At 40.5% G+C, this 24,999-nt stretch overlaps 3 protein-coding genes across 9 annotated transcripts in view; 2 read left to right on the top strand and 1 right to left on the bottom strand.

Moving 5' to 3' along the window:
* The first annotated feature begins 744 nt into the window (after nucleotides 1-744).
* On the top strand, nucleotides 745-7,148 carry donson (DNA replication fork stabilization factor DONSON). Of its 3 annotated transcripts, none has more exons than XM_086068255.1 (12): nucleotides 745-1,284; nucleotides 1,566-1,640; nucleotides 2,563-2,763; nucleotides 2,830-3,008; nucleotides 3,670-3,745; nucleotides 3,993-4,095; nucleotides 4,158-4,245; nucleotides 4,851-5,003; nucleotides 5,459-5,657; nucleotides 6,036-6,105; nucleotides 6,186-6,316; nucleotides 6,400-7,148. In XM_086068255.1, exons 1-12 carry the CDS (start codon nucleotides 874-876, stop codon nucleotides 6,538-6,540), a joined length of 1,827 nt encoding a protein of 608 aa, XP_085924381.1. In that variant the 5' UTR covers nucleotides 745-873; the 3' UTR covers nucleotides 6,541-7,148. The 3 variants fall into 3 exon arrangements, with proteins under 3 accessions (XP_085924381.1, XP_085924382.1, XP_085924380.1); XM_086068256.1 differs by having other exon boundaries at nucleotides 1,563-1,640; nucleotides 4,854-5,003; XM_086068254.1 differs by having other exon boundaries at nucleotides 1,563-1,640.
* A 14-nt stretch (nucleotides 7,149-7,162) lies between these two features.
* stk24b (serine/threonine kinase 24b (STE20 homolog, yeast)) lies at nucleotides 7,163-16,386 on the bottom strand. Its single transcript, XM_086068257.1, has 11 exons — nucleotides 15,743-16,386; nucleotides 15,086-15,316; nucleotides 14,916-14,972; nucleotides 14,551-14,659; nucleotides 13,991-14,148; nucleotides 12,073-12,258; nucleotides 11,845-11,993; nucleotides 11,052-11,175; nucleotides 10,253-10,321; nucleotides 10,034-10,170; nucleotides 7,163-9,964 (listed from the first exon to the last, which is right to left on the bottom strand). Exons 1-11 carry the CDS (start codon nucleotides 15,776-15,778, stop codon nucleotides 9,931-9,933), a joined length of 1,290 nt encoding a protein of 429 aa, XP_085924383.1. The 5' UTR covers nucleotides 15,779-16,386; the 3' UTR covers nucleotides 7,163-9,930.
* Nucleotides 16,387-16,911: 525 nt separating this feature from the next.
* The window catches only part of LOC147179908 (sodium-driven chloride bicarbonate exchanger-like), a 31,901-nt gene continuing 23,813 nt past the window's right edge, over nucleotides 16,912-24,999 (top strand). The window contains exons 1-2 of one of the 5 annotated variants that reach the window (XM_086068253.1): nucleotides 16,912-17,349; nucleotides 21,332-21,361. In XM_086068253.1, coding sequence (XP_085924379.1) covers nucleotides 17,302-17,349; nucleotides 21,332-21,361 — 78 coding nt within the window. In that variant the 5' untranslated portion in view covers nucleotides 16,912-17,301. Of the gene's footprint in view, nucleotides 17,350-21,331; nucleotides 21,362-22,818; nucleotides 23,083-24,999 lie in introns of those variants that run through there. The other 4 variants (XM_086068248.1, XM_086068249.1, XM_086068251.1 and 1 more) reach the window with 4 other exon arrangements.

Here is a 24,999-nt window from a genome sequence, read left to right as displayed (position 1 = left end):
TGACATATTTTGACCAAAAAAAAGTAGTTAGTTAAAAAGATCATGCCCTCAAATCAAATTGTTAATTGGTTCATTTTTTTCGTGTTATTTTAGAAATATTTTGGCGCCATATCTTGACGTCAAATCCAAACTTTTTCAGTCTATCGAAGAAAAAGAAAAAAGGAAACAGGCCCACTGTTCCAATACCTATACCAACGTATAGTGTAGCTGCATTGACTGATTTAAATATTACTTTATATCATGTACCGCGCATCAGTTGCTGATGTGATTTGTGGGAGGGGTTAAAGAGGATTCACCCATCATTTTATTCAAGAACAATGGCCCCAAAAGCATGAAAACTATCAATGTTACTAAAGTTTCCTGTTGAACATTTTTCACAGATGGCTCAAAAGACCCACAAACTACACATGGTTATCTTAGCAATCATGGATACATTAGAGATAATAGAGGAAAACATCTATCCATTTTCAATTATCCATATATCAATCAACTAGAAAATGCAATTTCTGTTAGAATTACAGATGGCTCTGGAGTAAAATGTTGGGAAATTAAAATGAAAGTGAATGAATGTTGAATGTGAGAAATAAAAACAGCATGAATTTGAATGCCAGATAAAGACAGTAAGTAAGTACATAAAATGCCTACATTCATTTAGGAACTCAATATACACTTCAGGCCGGTAAGTGGCGGTAATGCACATGAACGCGGGTTAATCCCCATTTTACTCAATGAAGAAGACGACGACGAAGAAAAAAATTACTACGTCACTCAGTGAGGCGCCAGCTTTTCAAATCATTATTTTCTCCGTAGCTTATGTTTACATGACTTCATCGTTACATTTTGGATTTACCGGACAAACAGTCTGTCTCCACAATGTCCGAAGAGTCGGGCTACTCTCCCAGCTTCAAACGTCCTTCGGAAATTATGAGAATGCGAAGGAAACGAGCCCGCAGCGAAGCTTTCTCTTCTAGCCCGAGTGGTGACACCAGCGGTACCGAGCAAAGTGCCTCATCTCCGTCGTCTTGTGTCCGACCCTTCTCGCCCGGGCCTCTTTTTTTCAACAACCACACGCGCTCGGGTGGTGGGGTGAAACGCAGGAACCCGTTCGCAAACATTGAGAACAGACACGGCCCGAGGAAGAAATGTCTCTTATTTGACGACGACGGCCAAAAGGCAGAAAGTTCGACAACAAGGGAGGGAGATTTTCACAACAGGGACGACTTGGCTTTCTCAGAATTAATGAGCAAAGTAGAATATATGGGACGACAAGAAAACCACAAACAGGTTCGGTTCGATTTGAAAACATAATTTACATTTGAAAAATATACACCAGTACCACGGCACAAAATGATCCATGCATGCCATCTCGTCTTAATTTACTCGTATATTAAAGCACTCGTATCTCAAGTCACGTGTCTGCATTAAAATTAATGGAAATGCCATTAACGTGTGATGATCTCTCAGCACACTAGTGTGCTGGGCACCACATTTTGAGAAGTAAACATGTGGTATGTGTCTGTATGTTGTATGTTGAATGTCTTCTTCATATTTCTTTCCCATAGCAGAAAGTTTTTTCTCTCTCTGAAGATGACTCTCTCTTTGAGGAAACCGAGGAAGATGTTAAAGCACCACTGCTAAAGGTAAATGGCGGGGTGGGGTAAGGTCCCACCCATCCACTATGTTTTATTAAACACTGCAAAATCATGACATGAAATTTCATCACCCCTGGGCATGGGCCGATATTAGATTCTGATGGTAACTGTGAGCAAAAATATTGCGGTATCACAGTTTTAAAATTACAGCTCTAAACTTTTATATTTGTAAATGTATGAATACTGTATTTGGGTAAATAAAAACAGTCCTTTCCCCATTTCTTCTCCAGTTTTTAGTCTTCTTAGTAAGTGTTTGTTTGTATGTGTTACATGGTGCCCCTCATGTTCAGACTGAGACACAACAGTCAGGTGTTCAGAACAAGCTGACAATTTTAAGTTCCTAATACAAAACCTCTAAAACTGTTCATTTACAGTATTAGCACTCTAATTCATCTTGTAATTATTTGAGTTCTTGTCACTTTGATGCATTCCTTGTAGGGGTGCACCAATCTCAATTTTCTGGCCGATCTCCGATCTTTTAAAAAGTCTGACCTTCCAATCCCGATGTTTCCGATCAAATTTTTTTTCATAACTAGCTGCATACACCTTCAGAGTTCCAATCTTATTTTATTGGAAAACATTGAACAATATATGTGAAAAAATACAAACGGGTTGTTTTAACTGCAAATTAAGTAATTCTCTGATAAAAGCCTAAAATAAAAATGAAAAGCCTATTAGTCATTTCAATAGAAGAAGACAGTGGCTGACTTTTTTAGACCTGGCCGATCGCCGATCCCCCAAAACTAAGGAAATCGGGGGCCGATCGATATGTGCACCCCTAATTCCTTGATATGTAGTTATATTATCAGATATTTTCATTGGTATTGATTACTGTTAAAATTTCTCAAGCAGCATCAAGAGTTTAGACTGGGTTCCGGTGCATTTATGTTTCTCTTGTCTCTCCTTCCAGAGCCCACAGGCCATTTCCCGTCTCTCCATAGCGGCCCCTCTGTGCACAGAGTATCCAGCTGACTGGAGCTTGAAGACGCGTCTCCTTTTTACGTCCTCGCTGTCGCTGTCTTGGTCTGAGCAGCCCAAAGCTCAGGAGGAAGCCTCTGGCCTGAGCCAGCACTGCAGAGCGCAGTTTAGCACATGGCCGCACAATCTACAGGTACAGCGACCTCATCGTCGTGTCTTAAAATGGCGTTTGTATTTATTTCCGTTGTTCCTCCGACAGGATCCAAAGTCTTGCACAGAGCTTCGCTGTGCCTTCCAGCAGAGTTTGATCTATTGGCAGCATCCCAGCCTGTCATGGGTGCCGCTGTTCCCCAGGATCAACGCTGAGCGCAGGTTTACTGGAAAGAGCGCCCCCTGGGCACAAGACGCAGAACTGCAGCAGGGTTTAATGAGTGAATGGTAAGAATGCACGCAACACTACACCAAACAAAAAAACTGTCCCCAAAGTTTTACCTTGACTTATAAGTGCCCTGAGGTATGACTTTTTTTGTGTTATGAGTTTTTATGCTTTGTGGTACATTTGAGTTATGAGTGAGAAAATTAGGGCCCAACGGATGTGGATTTTTTTAGGCTCATGCCGATTCCCTTATTTGGCACAATATAATTGAAATAGTTGATTAATTGGATAATTAATTACAAAATATATTATGAACAAAATATCTTCTTTTTGGGTCCCTTAGTGTTTATATATTTGAATCACAGGCAGAACATTTGTTTTACAATACATACAATGTCCTTTAGTATTTGTTTAACTTTACAGCATAGGGAAAAATTGGACAATTAATTTTTTGTGGGGTAATGTTTGAACGGCATGTTGTCTTAAGTGGTAATGTGTACAAAAAAATCTGCCAAGCTAATATCGGCTTATTAGTCGGTGGGGCTGTATTTTTTTGTAGTAATTCTACAAAGTAATTATTTTCTGACTTATTAAATGAAAATGGTTTATTTACGATGGCATACGTGATGATCTCTCAGGACACAGTGGTTGGAAATCATTGTTAGGTTCATGGAGTGTTTCACTAATTGACATGGTTCAAATAATTAATGTATATTTGTGCAGGTCAGCCAGTCTTTCATCACTCTACAGTCTACTTAAGACAAGACTGTGTCCTTACTTCTATGTCTGCTCCTATCAGGTAAGGATCGTCTTTCATAGTTTGAGCAAATGGCAATTAAAATACAGGAAATGTACTGATTAGAATATCTGGATGGAAAGAAATAAGATGTGCTGTTCTACAATCTTGTGGCCTGCCAGAACATTAGAAAACAACCCAGTCATGTGCTACCTTGACTTACAAGTTTAATTGATCCTAAATTAAAAAATAAAAACATGACATTGTTTCAAATTGACAATGGAAATAATGTGTGTGTTTGTACGTTCAGTTCACAGTGTTGTTCCGGGCCGCTGGACTCACAGGCTCAGGCAGCATTAATGCTCTGGTTTCTCCCACGACCAGAGGTCTCCGGGAGGCCATGAAGGCTGAAGGTGAGTCGTTTCCGGCCATTTGGGTGTTCATGTGATTAATTCTTGTCATTATTGATGGTCAGGTATCAAGTTCAGTCTGCCTCTAATGGAGGAAAGGACAACGAGCAGAGAGCAACAGAATCATTGCGATGAGGAACGGCAACAGAAAAAGTGAGACGTGATATTGTACATTCAGTTTAATTTCTTGGAAAATGTATTGTCGCTATCCTAAATTCAATAAAGTGTTTTTCTTTAATTCATAAAAAAATTAAAATTTGATTCATTGGACGTGCAATAAACCCCTGACGTGAATAGTGATAAATGACAAGTAATTGAAGCACAAAAACTGTGGAGCTCTTACGTTTTTTGACGAATAGCTCAAGCTAGATTCCACAAAGGGGAAAATGCAAATGCCGAACCATGAATAGGGGCGGGACTTCACTGTATTGGTTAGTAATCCCTTTGGGATAACTGAGACTGATTAGTGGAAGGTCGTCAGGAGCTCAAGACAAATAATTGAGTCTTGATCTTGAGATATATATATAAACATAAAACATACTAGCAAAGGTCATTTTTTTAACACAGAAATATATATATATATATTGCTTATACGTTTTGTGTTTTTCCTACATGGTTAATATTAGTAATTGCCATCTTTGCTCTGTGCATTTTAGATGCGACTGGAACAAGGAATCTTGCTAGTGATCAAATCTATTGTATCTGCTATATTTATCCATCTGCGTTTATATATATCTATGAAAATATTTCTATCACAGTAGCTGTGATCACAAAGACGATGAGTACTGCTCGGATGACCGTGAAGCTGATGACGACGACGACGACGCGGATGGAGGCGGCAGCCTCTCATGGCTGAAGGAGATGGGAGTCCAGGACAAGATCAAGAAGCCCGACAGCATCAGCATCCAACTGTATCCTCTTGGTGTCAAAATTAATCATCATCTAATCGATTATCAAGCTAATCAACAACTATTTTAATAATCGAGTAATTGTTTAGAGCCATATTTAATTGAAAATTGTCCAAATTCTCTGGTTTCTGTAGTCTTTCATGAAAGCACATTGATTATCTTCGGGTTTAAAACAATGACTGGACCAGTAACTGAATCAGCTTCACAAGGTGTTATGAATACATCAATTCATCTTGTGTGATATTGCTTAATTGTTGTTTAGCTGATTGTTTTCAATCACTGAAACTAAACAATAACAAAGAAACAATAGTTTGTAATTGAGAAAAAAATGGTTTTGCAATACTCTTGAACACAAAATCTAATTCTGATTATTCAATAGAATAATCCATTGTAAAGCTTTTCATTGTGGCACCCCGTTTCCCTGTTACGTGTTCTTGTCCTTAATAGTTTATGCGCAGTTGCAAGGATGGCCGAGCGGTGAACGTGGACCGCAAGCCGGAGTCAGTGGTGTACGTGGAGGGGCCACACACGTTCACGCTCATCAACTTTCTCATCAACTGTAAGAGTGTGGTGGCGGCGGCCGGGTCTCAGGCGGGGCTACCGCCGACAATACTGGCCCCCGTTGCTTTTAGAGGCGCTGCAATGCATTCGCTAAAGGTAACCACAAAGTGCAAAATACATCACTTGTACTTAAATACGTGGAATAGAAGTAAAGATACTTAATATACTCTGTGTTGAAACAATATAATTAAGAAGCCAGTTCTGAGTATTGTGTGTAGTTTTATTTCTAAATACAGTCAGATACATAATTGCCAGAAACGTAAATAGTCTACTTAAAAGTAGATGTCTAGATAATTGTTTAAAAACAAACAACTGGTAAATGTACAATCAGTGATTCAACTCAAGTAGATTTTTCAGTCCATACTAAAGGTACAGTTGCAAAGTACAGCTCCCACCAGTAAATGTAAAACACTTCAAATGATACGATGACCTGATACTCCGGCTGATGACCTGAGTGTGTTGTGATCCTTTCAGGCCCGCTGTGTGAATGTGAAGAGTCAGGTTGGTTCTGACTACCAGAACATTAGCAGTATGGAGATAACAGGTGCGTAGCAGACATGGGAGAAGCCCCAAGCAAGGAGGTTAATTAAGACTGTAGTAATTATGTATTTTTTTGTTCTCAAGGGCCCATCCTGCCATCCTCTCTGCATGCCATCACAACCCTGCTCCGGCCCGCACAGAAAGGAAACTTCTCGACCACTCTTTATACACACGCGCCCACAGCTATCCTGAACATTCACGGGACCAAGCAACAGGTAAAGTGCCCGGGGGAAACTCCCTCCCCAAAAACCTGAAATGCGCAGTTTCGTAATGTCTTTCACATTTTTATTTGGTATAGGGTGCGAGTGGGTCAGTGGACGTCTCTACATTTGGCCTCAATCCGGCCTCCATCCAGCAGCTGATGCAACCATCCTGCCTGGGGAAGACGGCGCTCACACAGATCACCATGAACAACTACAGCTACACCTGGAAGAAGTGATTTGGTTCTGGTTCTTGATTCAACGTAGACACAGGGGTGCGTGCTATCATCTTCTGATTTTGTTACTCAAATTAAATTGCTTAATGCCCTCCCTACTCAAAACATTGACTTGCTGGAAAATTGCTTAAACGTGTTTTATCAAAAAAAGAGGAAGTGGAGTTAAAAAGTGTATTTAATATAAGCCACTGTAACATTATGCACAGGTTTAACACTGTGCCTAAATAATTGGAGTAAAAAAACTACCGGTAGTTAGATGATTAAATGCAAAAGTATTCTAGTAACAGTTTTCTGAATATTTCATGTACCACGAGAGGGAGCTCGTGTGCAATTTTGTGCAACTTGAGGTGCATGTGCCACACTTGGGAGTACATCCGTACAACTGCTTAAAATTTTCCATTGGTGTGAATGTGAATGCTTGTTCGGCTATACGCCATTCAATTAACTGGCGACCAGTCTAGGGTGCGTCCAGCCTTTTGCCCAGTTGGCTGGCATTAGGCTGCATCTCATCCTGCTGGTTCCATCAGAATAAACAGTATATATTAGAAAATGGTTGATGTATGATATAAATTATAGACAAATAAATGTTGTACTGTGTTCTGCACAAATTACCAGTGGAGTCGTATAATCTGCAGTAGCATCTTTATTTCTTATGCCACTTTGAAAGCTTACATTTAACTTCTCAAATGACCCGAGCAAATACTATATACAGTACTATAAACTGCCAGCTATGATAAACAAATGTACACATTTCCTTAGTGATTTTTTTTGTGTGTAACTTTTTTTTCTTTTTCTGCTAAGCATTCCATAATTCCATAACTGCAGTTATAAAAATACCATATATTTCTTAATTTGCTTCTTAGCTGTGCTAACAAGTGATACAACTTATCAACATTATTGCTGCATTAGCACAGTAGATTCTGGAGCTCTTAAGTAAACATAGCAACACATGGCTATTAGCAATTGTAAAAATGTTTGCTTTCAGTTCTCTTTCAGTAAGTGCCACACTTTCATGGAGTAAAAAAAAAAGGCAAAACATGGATGTCACTTGCCGTGTGAGGAGGACATGATGAGTGGCATTGTTTGGCTGTGGTGTCCCATAAATCCCCTCCATCCTTTAACATAGTTGCACTATGCAGGCCATTGAAATGGAAGAATCGGAACTTAGAACATAGACAGGGAAAACACTGAAGATGTACAGTCGTGACCCAAAAGTTTTGAGAATGACACAAATATAAATTTTCACAAAATCTACTGCCTAATTTTTGAGGATGGGTGATCAGATGAATTGAAATTATTTTCTAAGACCCTAGTTGCCATTTATCGGATCATCAAGAATTTTAAGGAGAGAGGTTCAATTGCTGTGAAGAAGGCTTCAGGGCACCCAAGAAAGTCCAGCAAACGCCAGGACCGTTTCCTAAAGTGGATTCAGTTGCAGGATCGGGGCACCACCAGTGCTTGCTTAGGAATGGCAGCAGGCAGGTGTGAGTGAATCTGCACGCACTGTGAGGCAAATACTTTTAGTGGATGGCCTGGTGTCAAAAAGGGCAGCAAAGAAGTCACTTCTCTCCAAGAAAAACATCAGGGACAGACTGATTTTCTGCAAAAGGTACAGGGATTGGACTGCTGAGGACTGGGGTAAAGTCATTTTCTCTGATGAATCCCCTTTCCGATTGTTTGAGGCATCTGGGAAAAAAAAGCTTGTCCGGAGAAGAAAAAGCGAGCGCTGCTATCCATCCTGTGTCATGCCAACAGTAAAGTTTCCTGAAACCATTCATGTGTTGGGTTGCTTCACAGCCAAGGGTTATGGGCTCACTCACAATTTTGTCTAAAAACACAGCCATGAATAAAGACTGGTACCAAAACATCCTCCGAGGGCAACTTCTCCCAATTATCCATAAACAGTTTTGTGACGAACAATTCCTTTTCCAGCATGATGGAGCACCATGCCATAAGGCAAAAGTGATAACTATGTAGTTCAGAGAGAACAACATCAACATTTTGGGTCCATGGCCAGGAAACTCCCCAAACCTTAATCCCATTGAGAACTTGTGGTCAATCGTCAAGAGGCGGGTGGACAAACAAAAACGGACAAATTCTGACGAACTCCAAGCATTGATTATGCAAGAATGGGCTGCCATCAGTCAGGATGTGGCCCAGAAGTTAATTGACAGCATGCCAGGGCGAATTGCAGAGGTATTGAGAAAAAGGGTCGACACTGCAAATATTGAGAATTAAATTTAATTCATCAAAAAGCCTTTGACACTTGTGAAATTATTGCAATTATACTTCAGTATATCATAGTAACATCTAACAAAAAGATCTAAAAACACTGAAGCAGCAATCCTTGTGAAAACCAATACTTTGTGTCAGTCTCAAAACTTTTGGCCACGACTGTACTCTGGTTATGACATTTTGGTCATAATGTAGAAATTCTGTGCGCATAAAAGTCTTAGTTGTGAACTCGTGACCACTGAAAAGAGGACCTAAAAATGTTGGAATTGCAAGGCATCATTATCAACGAGACATAAAAAAAAAATATATATATATTTTTTTAAAGCAAACACTTAAGCACGTGTGTATTGCAGTTTCTAGTTAAGGTGTGCTGCATTTGCTTACCCAGATGTCCAAGTTGTTCTTGGGAATAATATTTAATCCACTAAATTAGTATTTTGTGTGCATGTGATACCTATTTTGTGACCACAAATAAGTATTTTGAGGTCAGAAATTAGATTTTTGTGTGCGGGTTAAACCTATTTATTGGTCACAAATGAATATTCCAAGGTCATAATTTGAGGTCACATTCATGCACACGTTATCTATTTCATGGCTAGAAATTTGAATTTCATGCACATATTAATTTGCTTGCCATAACTATGTCTGGGGTGCCGTATGAGACTGATGAAACAAAACTCAAATGATAAGGACGTGATGCGCATCTTTAAAAGCAAACAAACTCAAAAAAAAAAAATACTACAAAATGTGTGTGGGCATTTTGTACACAGTGATTCAGCTCCTGCACACTGACAACCCCACCCACTTGACAGTCAACTTAAAGCACTTTACCTGAGTTTTCCCATGAAGAACACTGTTGTTTACCTTTAGGCATATTGGTGCAAAGAGACGTTGACACCAAGCATGCTTTGTCAAAAGGTTCTGGTGGGATATGCCTCTAGCTTGGGAGGGGGTGGATTTAAGTCTTCCCTTGGGGTTTTTAAGAGCCTCGGCTCTTGGCCGAGCAAAATGCCACATAGCGACAAGGTCGGCACAAGTCCCGGCAGAATAGATGTTGATGGAGATCAGCTGCTACTGAGTGAACGGGTCAATGGCAGAGGGGGTGCTTGTGGGAGGGGAGAGAGATAGTTCCGGGGATGGTTAGCAGAGATCCACTCACTATGGGAAAGAGGACGACCTGCTTGTGGAGAAACTGCAAAAAAGATAAATAATTACTTAAGACATGTCAATCAAAAATCTGAACAACAGGAGGTAGTGGTACCTCTGAAGCCTGTGGATCATGTGCGTCACCAGCGAATCCGTAATACCAGGGTAGGCTTCTTCAGCCAGCAGGATGGCCTCTTTCAAGTCATCCAGGACCACGGGGTTCCGGTTCACTTGCTCGTGCCTGGCCTTGAGCTGGGAATGTTGACAATTCTTCTCATACCGATGCAAAGCGCTCTTGATATTTCTGTTGTGGATTTTGGGTCTGAATTGTTACCTCGGCTAATGCAGGAGTGATGACCGTGGACAGGCTCTGTGAGTAAGGCCTCTTTGGAATGTCTTTAGTCTGCATGGAATTATAGAAGGTGAGAGGAGATCAGTAAAAGCAGGCAATAAAAAAACAGCAACGTCAGCATCTGCATTTTCAAGTTGGGAAAATGTACTCTGCATCAACTGTTCAGATCAACAGGGTGGTGAAAGAGTACAGTTGAACCCCCACTATAATCACACTTTTTATTTTTGTATGTTTTGTATTACTTGAAGGTTTATCAAAGATGCTAATTTACATTAGCCCGTCTATGACTTTTCACACTACGGTACACCCCCGCTATTTACGAGAGATAGGGACCAGGCCGGCCTGCGAATAGCGAAAATACACTAATACGAACAAACGGCCATGCAACTAATTGTGTTAAAAATTAATGAATGTAATTTTATAAAATAGTAAGTTGTATTGTTTTAATAAGGTGCACAGTACAGTACAGTTAATATGTTGCAATGTACAGCTCTAGTTTGTCGTAACTAGGAAAAGTGAAAAATTAATTTTTAAAAAACTGTGTGTGTGGGGGGGGGGGGTATTTTGTTATACTATAATGCCAGCTTATCAGCAAGCTCTTTAGAAGCCTGATAACTATCCTAATCATTTTAATCAGGTGTGTTGGATGAGGGAGACAACAAGCAGGACAGTGGCTCTTGAGGACCGACCGTAGTTCCCTAACCCTGCTTTACAATAGAAAAATAAATAAAGAAGTGTTGCATGCAATTCATTTGGCAAGTGTAACTAATTGGTATGGCACCTGCTCAGTTGCCCCCGACTGTCCCTCGCCGTTTTGTAGCTTCTTAGGGTCCTTCTCCCTGATGGTAAAGATCCAGTTATCACTGCCAAAGTCGTTTCCGCCCGATGCCTGTCCATCTTGCTCCCTAACGTACATGTAAAACAACTTGTCAGCTTTATGCGACACAACGCTGCACAGTCACATAGAAGTAAAAAAGAAAAGAGTTGAAATGAAACGTAGGTACAAAAATACATTTGAAAAAAAATATATATATATAAAAACATTTTTTTACTGCCAATTATATACAATATACATTGTGATAACTTGCCACATTACAAAAAAAATATTTGCACATAAAGTAATTCCTCCTTTTTGTGGTTCCTATAGCCTTGCTAAAGTTGTGAACTACAATAAGTAACAAAAAATGCTAAATTATCTAATATCAATGGCGAGAAAAAAAAACACATTGTGTTTTTCGGATAAGATGGGAAATGTTTTAATGCCCAGAAGCTTGTGGTTTTTAGGTTGGGACAAGATGACACATTTACCCAAAAATAATTTTTGTAGCCGACAACATTTAACAATTCTTTTAAAAAGCTCATGGATGGGGGAAATAACTTTTTGCTGTCATTGTTAATTTGCCCTGGTTGACTATTGCTATTTTTTTCTGCCTTTACAAGTCCCTGATATCTCGATCAATTAAAACCTCAACCATGGCTGACTTTACCTCTCTTCCTTTTTTCTTCTTTGTTACTTTCCTCCTTTGCAAAAAAAAAGAAGAATGTATAGTATAGTATATAGAATAAACGCTTACGAGTCTGACTCATCAGAACTGGACTCTGTAGTTCTTGATTGCTCTGCCTTCCACCGTTTGAACTTGTCCACCAGCTCGGTCAAGTAGGATGTCTTTTTAGCGTGGCGTACAATCAGCTTATGCTTCAGCAGCTCCTTGGCAGTCGGTCTCTACAGAAATGAAGCACGCAAAACCCCTTTTAAATGTAAGGCTGGAAAAAAACCATAATGACCGGATGGAAATACCTACAAAACTGGGTTCCTTGTTGAGACAAGCCTCAATAAACTCCTTGAGCGGCTTGCTGTAGTTTCCCTCTAGAGTCGGAGGATTGTTCTTTGGGATCAGAAATAAAACTTTCATGGGATGGAGCTCCGAGTGTGGTGGTTCCCCTTTCGTCAGTTCAATGGCTGTGATGCCCAGAGACCAGATATCTGCCTGAAATGCACACAGAGATGTTGCCCCATGTTCTCCTTGAATTCGCTCAAAATACATGGAATCGCACAATTGGAACATCCCAAAGGTAAAAAAAAAAGACTCGAGACAAAATGGGCCTCAGAAGTTGTACAATAAATGTACAGTATGTGTCATGTTGCTGGCTGGAGATCAGTACACTTGAATTTTTATACATGTTTTAATTATCGGTCTATATGATAAGTTTAGTGATTAAGAAGTGCCGTCGACGTTTACATATCATAGGTTGTCATATAAACTATAGATAAACTTTCTTAATTAATGCTTCATCTGACTCTTATCATACTATAAAGCATACTAACTAGATCTGACATTGATTGTTGTAATAAAGTTTAATTAATTGCTTGTTTGTTGAAATATACATTATTTATTTATTTATCTTTTTATTTGATGGGGGGAGGGGGGGGAATTCATAATGATTTCAAACTAATCTTACAACAACAACCTTAAATATAAATGGCTAACAGATGAATGATGGCAACAAAAAAAAAGATGCATCACAAGTCTGAGGACTCTGATGTTTATGTATTGGCTTTGCAACATGTTAAAGTACCAATTACGACTGTCCTTTTAGCTAGTGGTGCAACGGATCACAAAAGTCACGGATCGGATCATGGATTTGAGTCACGGATCGGATCGTTTTTCATATCAGCAAAAATTTGTAGAAAAAAAAGAAATAGTAGTACTTTGTCTTCATGTATTTTGTAAAGCAGCCAGACACTCAACATTAGTCATGCTAACAGCTAGCCGCTAGCCACTTACGTCGGAGACTTCTGCCGTATCATACAATGACGGCGTAATTAATTAGCAGTTTCTTAGCGTCCTAAATTAGCGATTGAACATGAGTTCGGGATAGTGTTGTGTTGATCTTGGTCGTAACTACAGTGTTAATCAAAGAAACGTCTAAAATGGAAGTCAAGCTAGCCATCACGCTACGACGTGGGCGGACTTCAAAGTAAAAGTGTACTAAGGCTTATTTGCATTGCCGTCAATGTAATACTGTATTTGGTCAACTTTTTTTTTTTAAGCCAACCAACCAATCCGCGGATCAAGCCCAATTCGAACCGTGGGGCCTGATCCAAACCGACCACGGATCAATGATGATCCGTTGCACCACTATGCCACTTTAATACATTTTTGTTTCAGCGATACTGTCCATTTAAAGCTTCTGCCACTGCCAAATGAGATTTGGATCTTTCTCTGCATCATCAGGAGAAGTTTACCGTCCTGCCCCATCCAGTATCAAACACACAAGGACTCTCGACTGCCTGTAGGAACGCAACTGGAATTTTCCATCACGCTGCTTTTCGCTGTCAAGCAGACCATTATCACCTGGTGGTCAATGGTAGCTACTCCTCCGCTAACATGGCACATTAGAAGGACCCAGGACGTTACATAAAGACCAAAAACACACCGGTAAAAAAAAAAAAGGAAAGCACCCAAATGGTGATTTACTGTAATGGTTAACTTATGTTTTTACACTTGTTTACCATTAAGAATGATAACATGTTGCTTATAATTTTGCCTTTTCAGTTAAGACTGGTTTTAGAACCGTTTCGGTTTGACCCTGTAATGGGTTCCCTCAATTTCATATGAACAAAATGGTTTTGAAATATAGGTTGACCAGGGTCTCGTAAAAAAGATTGTGTTCAACCTCGAAGGTTCCAATGTGACACCTCCTTTGTGTTTCGCTTACCTTAGAATCATACGCAGACTGTTTTATCACCTCAGGAGCCATCCAGAAAGGTGTACCCACAAAAGTGTTGCGCTTGATCTGGGTGTCGGTGAGCTGGCCGGCCACACCGAAATCTGCCAGCTTCACCTCGCCTTGCTCAGAAAGCAGCACGTTGGCAGCTGGGGGTGAGCGGAGTTCAAACAGAATTGACATGCAAGATTGAAATGACCACAATTATCACCATTATAATTAGCACAAATAATTTAAACAAAAAAAGCACTGAAAAATGTCTTATTTGGATTACAACAATAACGTCTGACATCTTGTGAAATTTTGGATATTAGAAATTAAAAATAGCAATAACCAAAGTATGATAAAAATAATAAAGTAACAAAAAAAGTGCCTGTAATTTCTAATAGAAGCATACAGTGCAGATGAAATGTACAAAGCTGTGCAAAATCATTGGCGTAAATACACCAGCTGTTATTTAGGATGTATTTCTGCCACTAATTTGAGTCTCTTCCTATGCATGCATACGGAGACACTGTAAATAGCTTGACAAAAACTGTGTGAAAATATACCTTTGATATCTCGGTGGATCTTCTTCTCAGAGTGCAGATACTCCAGCCCCTTAAGAATCTCTCTCAAAATGGTGGCAATTTGGGTCTCATCCAGAGCACCTGGCTCCATCTTATAAAGAGAAAACAACAATTAGTCTGGAATGGAATTATTCATTTTCTACCACCAGGAGTGCCCCTGGAGTGAATATGAACATGTAGGCTAGAGCTTGGGCATCTATTCATGCTCGATTTGTCTCCTTTGATTTCAAGTCTGACCACAGCTTTGACTGAAAGTGTTACTATCTCACATGATGTATTGTTTTATGTAGTTTTTTTTCACCACTAAAAGAATAAATTAAGAGCAGTCGTCAGAGAGACTCACTCACCAAATCTAATGCTGAGCCGCCTCCTAAATACTCCATTATGATCCATAACTTGGCGTCCTATACAGTTCAGGCACATCACAGGAATCAATCACAAATTAGAGAAATGTGGGTGACGAAGACGTTCTGTCAATCCTCAATAACAGGAAACTAATTGGCTGGTGAAACATCACCTTCAGGTAGGAGCCATAGTACTTGGTGACAAACGGGCTGTCACATTGGCTCAACACGGTGATCTCCTGCTGAATGTCTTCAATCTCATCCTCGGCTTCCTCCAGGTCAATGATCTTGATGGCCACCACTTTCTGAGTTCGATTGTCAATGCCTTTGAATACCTCGCCAAACGAACCCTTGCCAATGCGCTCCAGCTTGGTGAAGTGCTCCTCTGGGTCCACTTTGATATTCTGACCAGGACAGACGCATATGCACCGTGGGTAGGTTTGCGGGGGTGGGGAGGGGGTGACAAACCAAGGAAAAAAGACAAGGAATGGTTTTAAAAGAACGACAGTGTTGTGGAATACATTTCTGTGTTTAGCAAGCTTTCTAATTGTATTAGCATTTTTAAAACAGAATAAAAATGCATAAACAATATAGTTGGAACTCGGATTCAACAAAAGAAGGTCACACGTAAAATCTTGACTCCCATTGTTTTTGTATTGAGACTAACAGAAACTAGTGGATTATCATCATTTTTAAAGATTCATAACTTTCTTGATATTTGTCTCACTATTAATTAGACTTATGACTGGGTTCATCTTTAAAAGATACATGATCAAGAAGGAATTTTAAACACATACCTAGTATTAGGGACCAAAAATTGTTGGTCTTACCTGCATACCTGGCAGGTTCCCAGGGGGGTGGGCCATGGTGGGACTGGTTCAGAGCTCCTTGGCTAAACTAATGTCCACCACTCGCTACCACGGGACTATAAGGACCGGGTACTGTACGACAGCTATTGTGGAGCTAAATCAATGTTAGAATCTCCCCCAAAAATAAAATGCATCATAAAAGGCTGGACAAGCTAACATACGTTTGCTAACAGTAAATCAGTAGATAAGCTTAACTCGTCCCCTTAATTCGACACTCGTAAGATGTGATGAGATGGCAGCAAGTTCTCATGTTTTTCAACAACCAAATGAAACTCTTTGCACAGTCCTTAGCCCGCTGTCACTTTGTAAACGTGAAGTCTTTCGGTACCAGTATTTATTAGCTCGCTGGACTGATAGCATTGTTAGCTCGCTACCTAGCTAGCCAATCATAGCAGACAACCGAACGTTGTCTGCTAGAAGCGGCTTCAAATAACAACGACCCCGGCATGGCACATATGGAACTCAAAGGAGCGGAGTCTTCAAGCAATTGTATTCGCACTAAATCTTCGTTATGAGCTCGAAGCAGCCAGTGTTTTGGTTTCCTTCCTCACTTTTGCCCCGAAATCCCGGCCATCTTGTCAGTTATGACGTCTGACTGTAGGGCGGTTCTGATCCGGACGACTCCATCCGAGTAGCCCTGGACGCAGGGCAGATTTGTTTTTGAATTACTTTTATGTGCAGTACATTTTAATTGAGCCATTAAGTACCTTTTTAAAATGTTCCTATATTTAGGAACAGTGTCAATGTTCAAACTGTGCATGTTACAGTGGCTAACAATATTAAATATAATTTTAGGAGTAAAACCTCTCGCGTTTCTAATAAACAATTAGGTCCACTTGGCGAGACGAGTTATTATTATTTTTATTTATATGTTTATTTATTTTTATTTATAACAGTCACTGCGGTTGTTGCCGGCAGCAATGAACATTTCCCAGTTCTGACCAGACAAAGGCGCCAGAGTACAAGAGTGTCGTGCCGCAGCATCCTTCGTCATGATGCGCGATGGTTGCACTTGATCGCGTGCCGCATAGACTGAAATGTGGACACGAACGATCACATTCGGTTGTGACTTTGTTTCCTTCATATTACCGCATGTACGCTCTATATATATATATAAATGAATTTGCTACATACCGCCGCCGAAGCAGGAAACCTTCTCGTGTAGGCGGGCATGAATTAAAAACACAAGGTCAATGCACCAGTCACTGTTTTTTTGCTGTATTTATCACATATTATGAAAATACGCGCTGATCAGTGTTACAATGGTTTCGCACGGAGGCTGTCTAGCACGACCCCCCCTCCCCATGTTTGTGTGGGCAGGCGCAACCTCCCTCCTCCATGCGTAAAATATGTAGGGCATGCTTTGCCACCTCCATTTGAGAAAGCCCGAACCGGGAAATATACTGCACTGTGAGTGAAGGGCTGAGAAAGCCATATTAGCCACTCTCCTCACCGCCAACCTTAATCAGCGTCTCAACTGAAGAAGAGCAACACATTTGGAAGAGCAGGAGGAGGAAAAGATGGACATTACCGACCAGGGTGCTCAAATGGAGCCTCTGTTGCCAGCGGTGAGTCAAATGAGTTTTGTCTTCATTCACGTGTGAAATGTCTGTTTGGCTATTTGTCTTTAGAATAAATCATAAGAAGCTTCCTTGACTATTATCACAATGCTTGCACGGCATAATTAACATAGTGATATAATGGGTCATTGGAATTTACAGTTACAGGCCAATTCATGAGTCACAAACCAAATTCAATGTCATTAAAGGCAAAAGATGCTTTGTTTGGACTGATCAACAATATTTTAATTGTGGTTGTACTGTACAGGTGAGAACTGTCTCTTTATTTTGCCTCTTCGGTAGACAAAATAGAGGCACCCATCCCAAGATGTAGTTCACTTCTACACTAGTACACCACAATAATTAATATATTGTTAAATGGATGTTAGTGTCAGTCTAAACAGAGCAGTTTTTAGAAATACAAATATATGTGTGCATTTGGACTCTATGCCCAGTGAGTGTACTTCATGCGCCCTCTACTACCTGCAGCTGCTTATGCAACCTGTGAGCTAGGATGAGGCATCTTTCACTTGATTTTACCACGCATACTTCTAACTACCAAGAAGGCCGATGCTAAATTGTCTGCGACCCATCATCATTTTGGGATTCATCTTCATGTGATGCAGAGTCAGATTGAGCATCTGCCCACTAAATCAGAGGCCCAATCCATAAAGCGAACTGAAGAATCCAAACAAGAATGTCTGATTTAACTGTAAACCCTGGGGAAAGCATCATCTCATCAGTATTCAGGTGCTCGGGAGATAGAGGAAAAAATATCCTCCCCACTTGAGAGAGAGAAAGAGCGATAGGAGATGTTGACTAGATTGAAAAAAAAATAATACATGCCGTGCTTGTTCTCCGTGTTCTTCCATGTGTTGTCATAGCGTCAGCAGGATGTCATGTTTCTATGTGGAGCAGGAGTAGAACGATAATCTCCGGGAAGAGAGTATTGATGTGATGGAAAGCAGCATTTCCCAACCACTGTGAGCAAAGCCACGTATTATACAGAATAGTCTACAGTTTAGTACCAAACAAAAATCATGGATACGTAGGTTAATTGTGTACCTTCTGCCTGCCACAATACGTCGCTATCAAAGATAAATGAACATAGATGTGTTACTTTCAGACCAGTCAAGTGAATCACTACTTGAAAGGTTCAGGATTGAGATTAAAAGAATGTTTACATTAACAGTTCTCGAGGGTGCATGGGAGTTCGCCCAACCAGTCCACATGTGTTTTGTGGACTTGGAGAAGGTGTTCGACCGTGTCCTCCGGGGGGTTATGTGGGGGGGTGCTTCGGGAGTACGGGGTACCGAGCCCCCTGATACGAGCTGTTCGGTCCCTTTACGACCGGTGTCAGAGTTTTGGTTTGCATTGCCGGCAGTAAGTCAGATTCGTTTCCAGTGAGGGTTGGACTCGGGCAAGGTTGCCCTTTGTCACCGATTCTGTTCATAACTTTAATGGACAGAATTTCTCGGTGCAGCCGAGGTGTTGAGGGGATCCGGTTTGGTGGCCTCAACATTGCATCTCTGCTTTTTGCAGATGATGTGGTGCTGTTGGCTTCTTCAAGCCGTGATCTTCAACTGTCGCTTTAGCGATTTGCAGCTGAGTGTGAAGCGGTTGGGATGAAAATCAGCACCTCCTAATCCGAGACCATGGTCCTCAGTCGGAAATGGGTGGAGTGCCCTCTCCGGGTCTGGGATGATCCTGCCCCAAGTGGAGGAGTTTAAGTATCTTGGGGTCTTATTCACGAATGAGGGCAGGATGGCGCGGGAGATCGACAGGCGGATCGGTGCAGCGTCTGCAGTGATGTGGACTCTTTATTTGTCCGTTGTGGTGAAGGAGGACCTGAGTCAAAAGGCAGAGCTCTCGATTTACCGGTCGATCTTCGTTCCTACCCTCACCTATGAAAAAACAAGATCCCGGATACTGGCGGCCGAAATGAGTTTCCTCCGCATCGTGCCACTGCTCCTCCGCATTGAGAGAAACCAGTTGAGGTGGCTCGGGCATCTGGTTCGGATACCTCCTGGACGCCTCCCTGGAGAGGTGTTCCGGGCATGTCCTACTGGCGGCAGGCCCCGGGGATGACCCAGGACATGCAATGTTTCTCGGTTGGCCTGGGAACGCCTTGGGGTCCCGCCAGAAGAGCTGGTGGAAGTGGCTGGGGAGAGGAAAGTTTGGGCTTCCCTGCTAAAGCTGCTGACCTGCAACCCGACTCCGGATAAAGTAGAAGATAATGGATGGATTGGATGGATGGACATTAACAGTGGAAAGTTTATGATTGCACCAATGTCGACTATTCAGTGCTTAAAAGATTTATTCGACCACCACGCAATTTAAGGTTCATGCCACAGCTGACCTAAATTGCACCACTGATAATTACCAAGCACACTTAGTACAAGCACCTCGAATCTTTCAAATCCCGCTCATCTCGAGTCACTTCCGGGGTTCCACTGGGTTCTGTTTTTGGCCCCTTCTGTTCATTTAACTTTTTCCCCCTTGGCAATATCTTTCGTAAATATAACAGTTTCTGTTGTTAGGCAGATGACACCCTCCCAGCTCTCAGAAAGGCACCTACAGTAACATTAAATGCTACTAAAGTAAAAGTAATTATTGTCCACAGCTTTAATTTAGTTGTTTTAGTGGTTAAATGTGTAAAGCATCGAAATGTGGAAAGTTGACTTTTGAATTCACTATGAAGTGTAGTTTCCACTTTTGCAGTTTTTTGGAGGCGGTGACTTTGTTTTTCCACATTCTGATCTTCCACAAGTAATAGCTGCTTGCCTCTGCTTAATCCACCCCCAGTCATCAGGGTAACAAAAACCGTACCCGGGTGCACTGTCGATCATTTTCACGAGATAGGACAGCCCTCTTAGAACAGGCTAAGTTTCGGTTGTTGTTAACAATTGTCTTTTTCCGGGAGACTGCATGAGACACTTCATGAACCTTAATGTGGGCTTCTTTATTTTCCTTAACCTTTTAATGTGTTACAGTTTTTAACAGGAAGGAGGAATTTCAAGATAGTTTCACCCTTTTACATTATACTCAAATTCAAGCTTGGCTACTCCGACAAGTCAGAAATTAATCAAGCATCCCATTTAACCGCTAAAACTATTTTTGTCTGTTGAGGAATACAAGTAAATGACGGTAATTAATTGCACATCTTAATCAGGAAATTAATCAATTCAGATGATTATATTAAAAAAAAAGGCCTCATTGTGATTGTGTGCCTTTTCTGTCAATTAGGTTTGAAACCACAAATGATCGTAATTACCACTGAATTGTGTTACCAATGATCTCTGCCACAATGATTGGTTCTCAACTGGGACTTAATGTTTTTTGCCGAACATGACTTGATATTTCACGCAAGACTGTTGTGAGGGCTCTTCATCGTGTTGGACTTAGTTTTTATCATTCAACACAAACCACACGTTTTGGACGTTTCTTTGCTGTGATGAATCCAAATTTGAATAGTTATTTGGAGAAGGAATTGTGCAGCTTTCAACCTTCAAAATGCTGTTCCCACATTAGAGCGAGATGGCGGGAGTATAATGCCGTGGGGACTTCAGGCACAGGAACTTTATTCAGGTGCACAGAACCATGAAAAGTCATGATTATGTTGATATTTTAGGACGATAGTAATGGTACCTGAACACACAGGCCAATATGTAAAACCTTTGTTATTTGTCATTAGTAATTTCTCAACTCAGTTTGCTATATGTTAACATAACAAATGTTTTGCTACAGTCAATTTGTTCAAATGACTCATACAGTATATAGGACTATATTTCAGCTTTATTTTTCGTTAGGGGGGAATCATAAATGACATTTTCCAATTCTCACGTTTTTTTACATTTCATGCCATTTACTAATAGCCGTCTGTGGCACACATTTTTCACAGGGTGCTGATCTAATGCATCGGTTAAGCACTGCGTATGTGTAAAACGTGGGGTTTCTATTTGCCGTGCTGACTGATTTCCTTTGCTTGCAGGAACAAAGCACACAAGAAACTAAAAATGTGGTAAGTACACTATTATTCTCTCAGTCAATTTAAGGAACATCCTTTGCATTTAGCACACAGTGGCTTGGATTCCTTAGTAAGTTTAATGATCAGGAGCTAAACAAAATACAGTTTCATGACGATGATTAGGCAGGACACCAAAAATATGTATATTTGTGTGGATACTGTGAGATACGTTGATGCTAAAATATTGTTGCATTTTACGTTTACCCATTTTTCAAAACTGTAAATAAGTTTGATCTTGTATAGCATTTGTCACAAAGAGGAAGGACTCACAAAGTTGCAAATATTTGTTTGTGGTCAAAAACATACTGTTAATACAAGTAAAAAAACAAAAACATAAAAATAATCAATTCTTTACTGAAATTCCTATTTTAACAAATCTGTATTAACTCTATTAACTTAAAGAGCCATCTATTAGTGTAAATGGAAATGCATTGCCCCCACAATTTGGTTTCAAAGTACTGCATGGCACTTTCCCCTTTAGTTTTTCCTTTATGTGCGAGACAGTACGTAAAAGGTGGCCAGCAGACCGCAGTAACTTAACAGGCCAATAAAAAGACACCAGATGCACAAAGTGGAGGAGCCAGACCTTTGAGGGCTGATTACGTGACTGTTAAAATGTTGTATTAGACCGAGAAACAGGGATGTCTCAGATTCAATTTCAAACACAAAAAAATCAAGCTGTTGCCTTTTTGTTTTGTCATATTATGCAATGATGAAAAGCTATAAACAATTCTGACCATTTGCCATTGCATGTTAGCATTAGCACCTGCATACATACGCAACATTTGCCTACTTGTTTCGACTTTAGACTAGTCAGAACATGTTTTCATGTGAACGAGGATAATGTTTACATATTGTAGTCATCAACAAACTCCGGTTTTGTTACATTTTGTGCTGTTTTATTCGCTCTTGAACTAGCAAACAAATAGCTTCATCGTGTTAGCTGACAATCCTGTCGCTAATGTTCTAATGCTATCACAAAATGCAAGGTAGGCAGGCAGTATCAACATTATTTTAACCACTAAAATAAGAGATTTAGGCTCACAATGGCATTGACAGATGTGTGTGAAGGTGGCAACAGTGAAACACTGAAGTAGTTATTTTTGGGTGAAACTAGTTTATTTATGGTTCGGCATGTTCCGAGTATTGACTGGTGCTGGTTGTGATCTTTGCGTGTCTTGAATTTAGAGACATTTAGCCTGAACCGACTGATGTGAGTCTGACATCATTGCCCCGTTGTTATTCTTTTCCTTAAACTGTAAACTTTGGGACGCCAACTGTGACGCCGTCCCTGACCCAAGACTCGAGGTAACAAATCTACCAGGCTCGGTCGGAGAGAAACAAGATGTGCTCAAATCATGGTAGCATCGGTGATGTCACAGCGCTAATCCCTGTTGAAGGGTGGGGGGTGCTGGGCGGATTGGCGGATGGATGCGAGTCAGAAACATTTGACCCCGGATGAGAGCAGACACGACTGAATAAGAGCTGAGCTCCATTTCTTCACTGGGCGTTTTTGGGTGCGAGCTCGCCACCTTGTATTCTCGGGCTGGCATCGAAGTGAACTACGTCCTCTTTCCGAGTGGGACACATAACCCTTCTGACCCTCTCATCCTGCCACTGCCTGCAGAGCAAAGGGGGGGTTAGCAACCATCCCTTCGCATCGCAAGGGTCCCAAAATGCTCTCGGTGGACTACAGCAAGGGATTTAGTTACCAGGTAGGCAAATCACTGTAATGCATTTTATTTGGAAAGTTCTTGCCGAGGGTACGGGATGTGTTGTTGTGCTTGTGAGAGGTCCCGCGGAAGCTTGGCTTGACAGATGGGACTGTTCTCCTCCCAGATTGGGGCTTATACCTGCTGCACTGATCCTGGTTACTTCATGGGGATGAAAAAAAGAAAATAAATATTCATGTGTTGGCACAGTTTTGACGAGCCTTTTTCAGAGAAGGAATATTTCTGTTTTTTAAGTAGTGACGCTCTCAGCAGTTATCATTGCCACGGTAACCATCTGTAGGGATGAAAAACCATGACAACTAAAACCACTCACCAATAGCAGCGGCCTTTACAGTCGGCCATAATCCATATCTGTCTGTAAACTACAAGCCACAGATTCATTCTGTATGTATTATTTACTTTAATTCTGCTTGAAAGTAATTCGATTTACATTCCTTTGTCTGTCAAGCGATTTTTCTCAAGCTTACGTAACGTCACCAGCTTTTTTAACACGTATGCCTAATGCTGTGGATTATTATTATTTTTTTTAGATAACTATACTGTATACTTCCAAAGTAGCTCCCACAATAGTAATTTAACCTTTATTATGTTGCTCCCCAGGGTAGACCCATGAATAGCGTTTTGCAGAAATTAGGTCGCACATTGTACCTGTGTCCCGGAGAGTTACATGATATTGGGAAATGATTACTCGTAAGGAGCATGTGTGAAATATATGACTTGAACTAAGCTGCTCAGGGGCTTTAGAGGGGAAGAAATATGGAAAATAGATTTTTGAACTGCTTGTATATAAATAGCTGGCTCTCTGGAGTGCATGGAATGAAACAACCAAGTTAATAGTTTGGGAACGAGTGAGCCGTACTTGTACTGATTGTGATGTAACAGTGTGTCTAATGCACATAATACCGTCTCCAGCTGCTCATGACTTGGTAGCTAGCGTGGGTGAAGATCTGCCATTGTCATGACATGGGTCCAGCTGACGGAACATGGAAGCAATATTGTGTCAAAGCCAAAAGGTAACTATGGTAGAGTTTTATTACATTAGTTTGCGGTAACCGAGAAATACTTGAATACTCAGTGAAGTTGTTGAGTTTGACGATGGGTTCACTGAATGAGCAACAATCCTCTCACCCTCACATTAATTGTATGGAGTGCTGCATCCATGAGTGAAATTTTTTTATTTTCTTCATGGGTACTGCCCTTTTTCTTTCTTTTTTTGGACAATCTCTGCCTAGAGAAGCTGCTTGTCATTTTCAACCCCATCCACCCCCGCTATGGTAATGAAAGTCATAGTCGCCATTAGCTCAGCGGTTGTGTGGGCAGCATGAACAGTAGGTCATTTTAATGAGACAGGACCGCCCCCTCAAAACAGGCTAAGTTCTTGAAAGGATTAAAAAAAAAAAAGCGATGTAAAGCGTGCTATAATTCTTGCGCCTTTGAGGATTTTGCTTAAAGCATGTTACAGACATGTTTTTATAATCACTGGGAACAGTTTTAAATTGTGGAAAAAAACAAACTGCTTTTAAGAGAAAGTAACTGTAGCTAAATATTTTTCTTCTTTTTGTTTTAGAGATAAATTCAAAATATTTTTTGTTTTTATGTTACAGGCTTTAATCGTTTGGATGCTATATGACCTACTAAAGATTAGTATAATATTTTGTTGTTGTCACAGCAACCTATTTTAACCAACAAAAGGACTAAGCAAATATTTTTATTATATTACAGTATTTCAGTTAGCACTTACTGAACATGTTCAATATAAGTATATTTTATCCCTGTAGCACATTTCACAAAGTGATTCACATAGTTACAGATCTAAAAAAATTCACTTCGCTTCATATAACTTAAAAAAATAATAATAATATGGATTGGGAGTGTGGATCGTGAATTGATTCTTGGTCT

Source organism: Leptonotus elevatus, chromosome 2 (assembly GCF_054856555.1).
Source record: "Leptonotus elevatus isolate MCC_2025b chromosome 2, RoL_Lele_1.0, whole genome shotgun sequence".
Taxonomy (NCBI): domain Eukaryota; kingdom Metazoa; phylum Chordata; class Actinopteri; order Syngnathiformes; family Syngnathidae; genus Leptonotus; species Leptonotus elevatus.
The sequence above is the reverse complement of the archived record's forward strand: the minus strand, read 5'-3'. Positions and strand labels throughout refer to the sequence as shown.

Bases quoted from the DNA above. Each gene is read 5' to 3' on its own strand.
- donson (XM_086068254.1), top strand. From the start codon at position 874: ATGTCCGAAGAGTCGGGCTACTCTCCCAGCTTCAAACGTCCTTCGGAA. The intron at 4,246-4,850 runs GTGAGACGTGAT...TTTCTATCACAG, and splicing joins GAGGAACGGCAACAGAAAAA to TAGCTGTGATCACAAAGACG. The intron at 5,004-5,458 runs GTATCCTCTTGG...GTTTATGCGCAG, and splicing joins GACAGCATCAGCATCCAACT to TTGCAAGGATGGCCGAGCGG.
- stk24b (XM_086068257.1), bottom strand. From the start codon at position 15,778: ATGGCCCACCCCCCTGGGAACCTGCCAGGTATGCAG. The intron at 11,994-12,072 runs GTAGGTATTTCC...TCATTTCTGTAG, and splicing joins TCAACAAGGAACCCAGTTTT to AGACCGACTGCCAAGGAGCT. The intron at 11,176-11,844 runs GTAAGCGTTTAT...CATGTACGTTAG, and splicing joins AGTTCTGATGAGTCAGACTC to GGAGCAAGATGGACAGGCAT.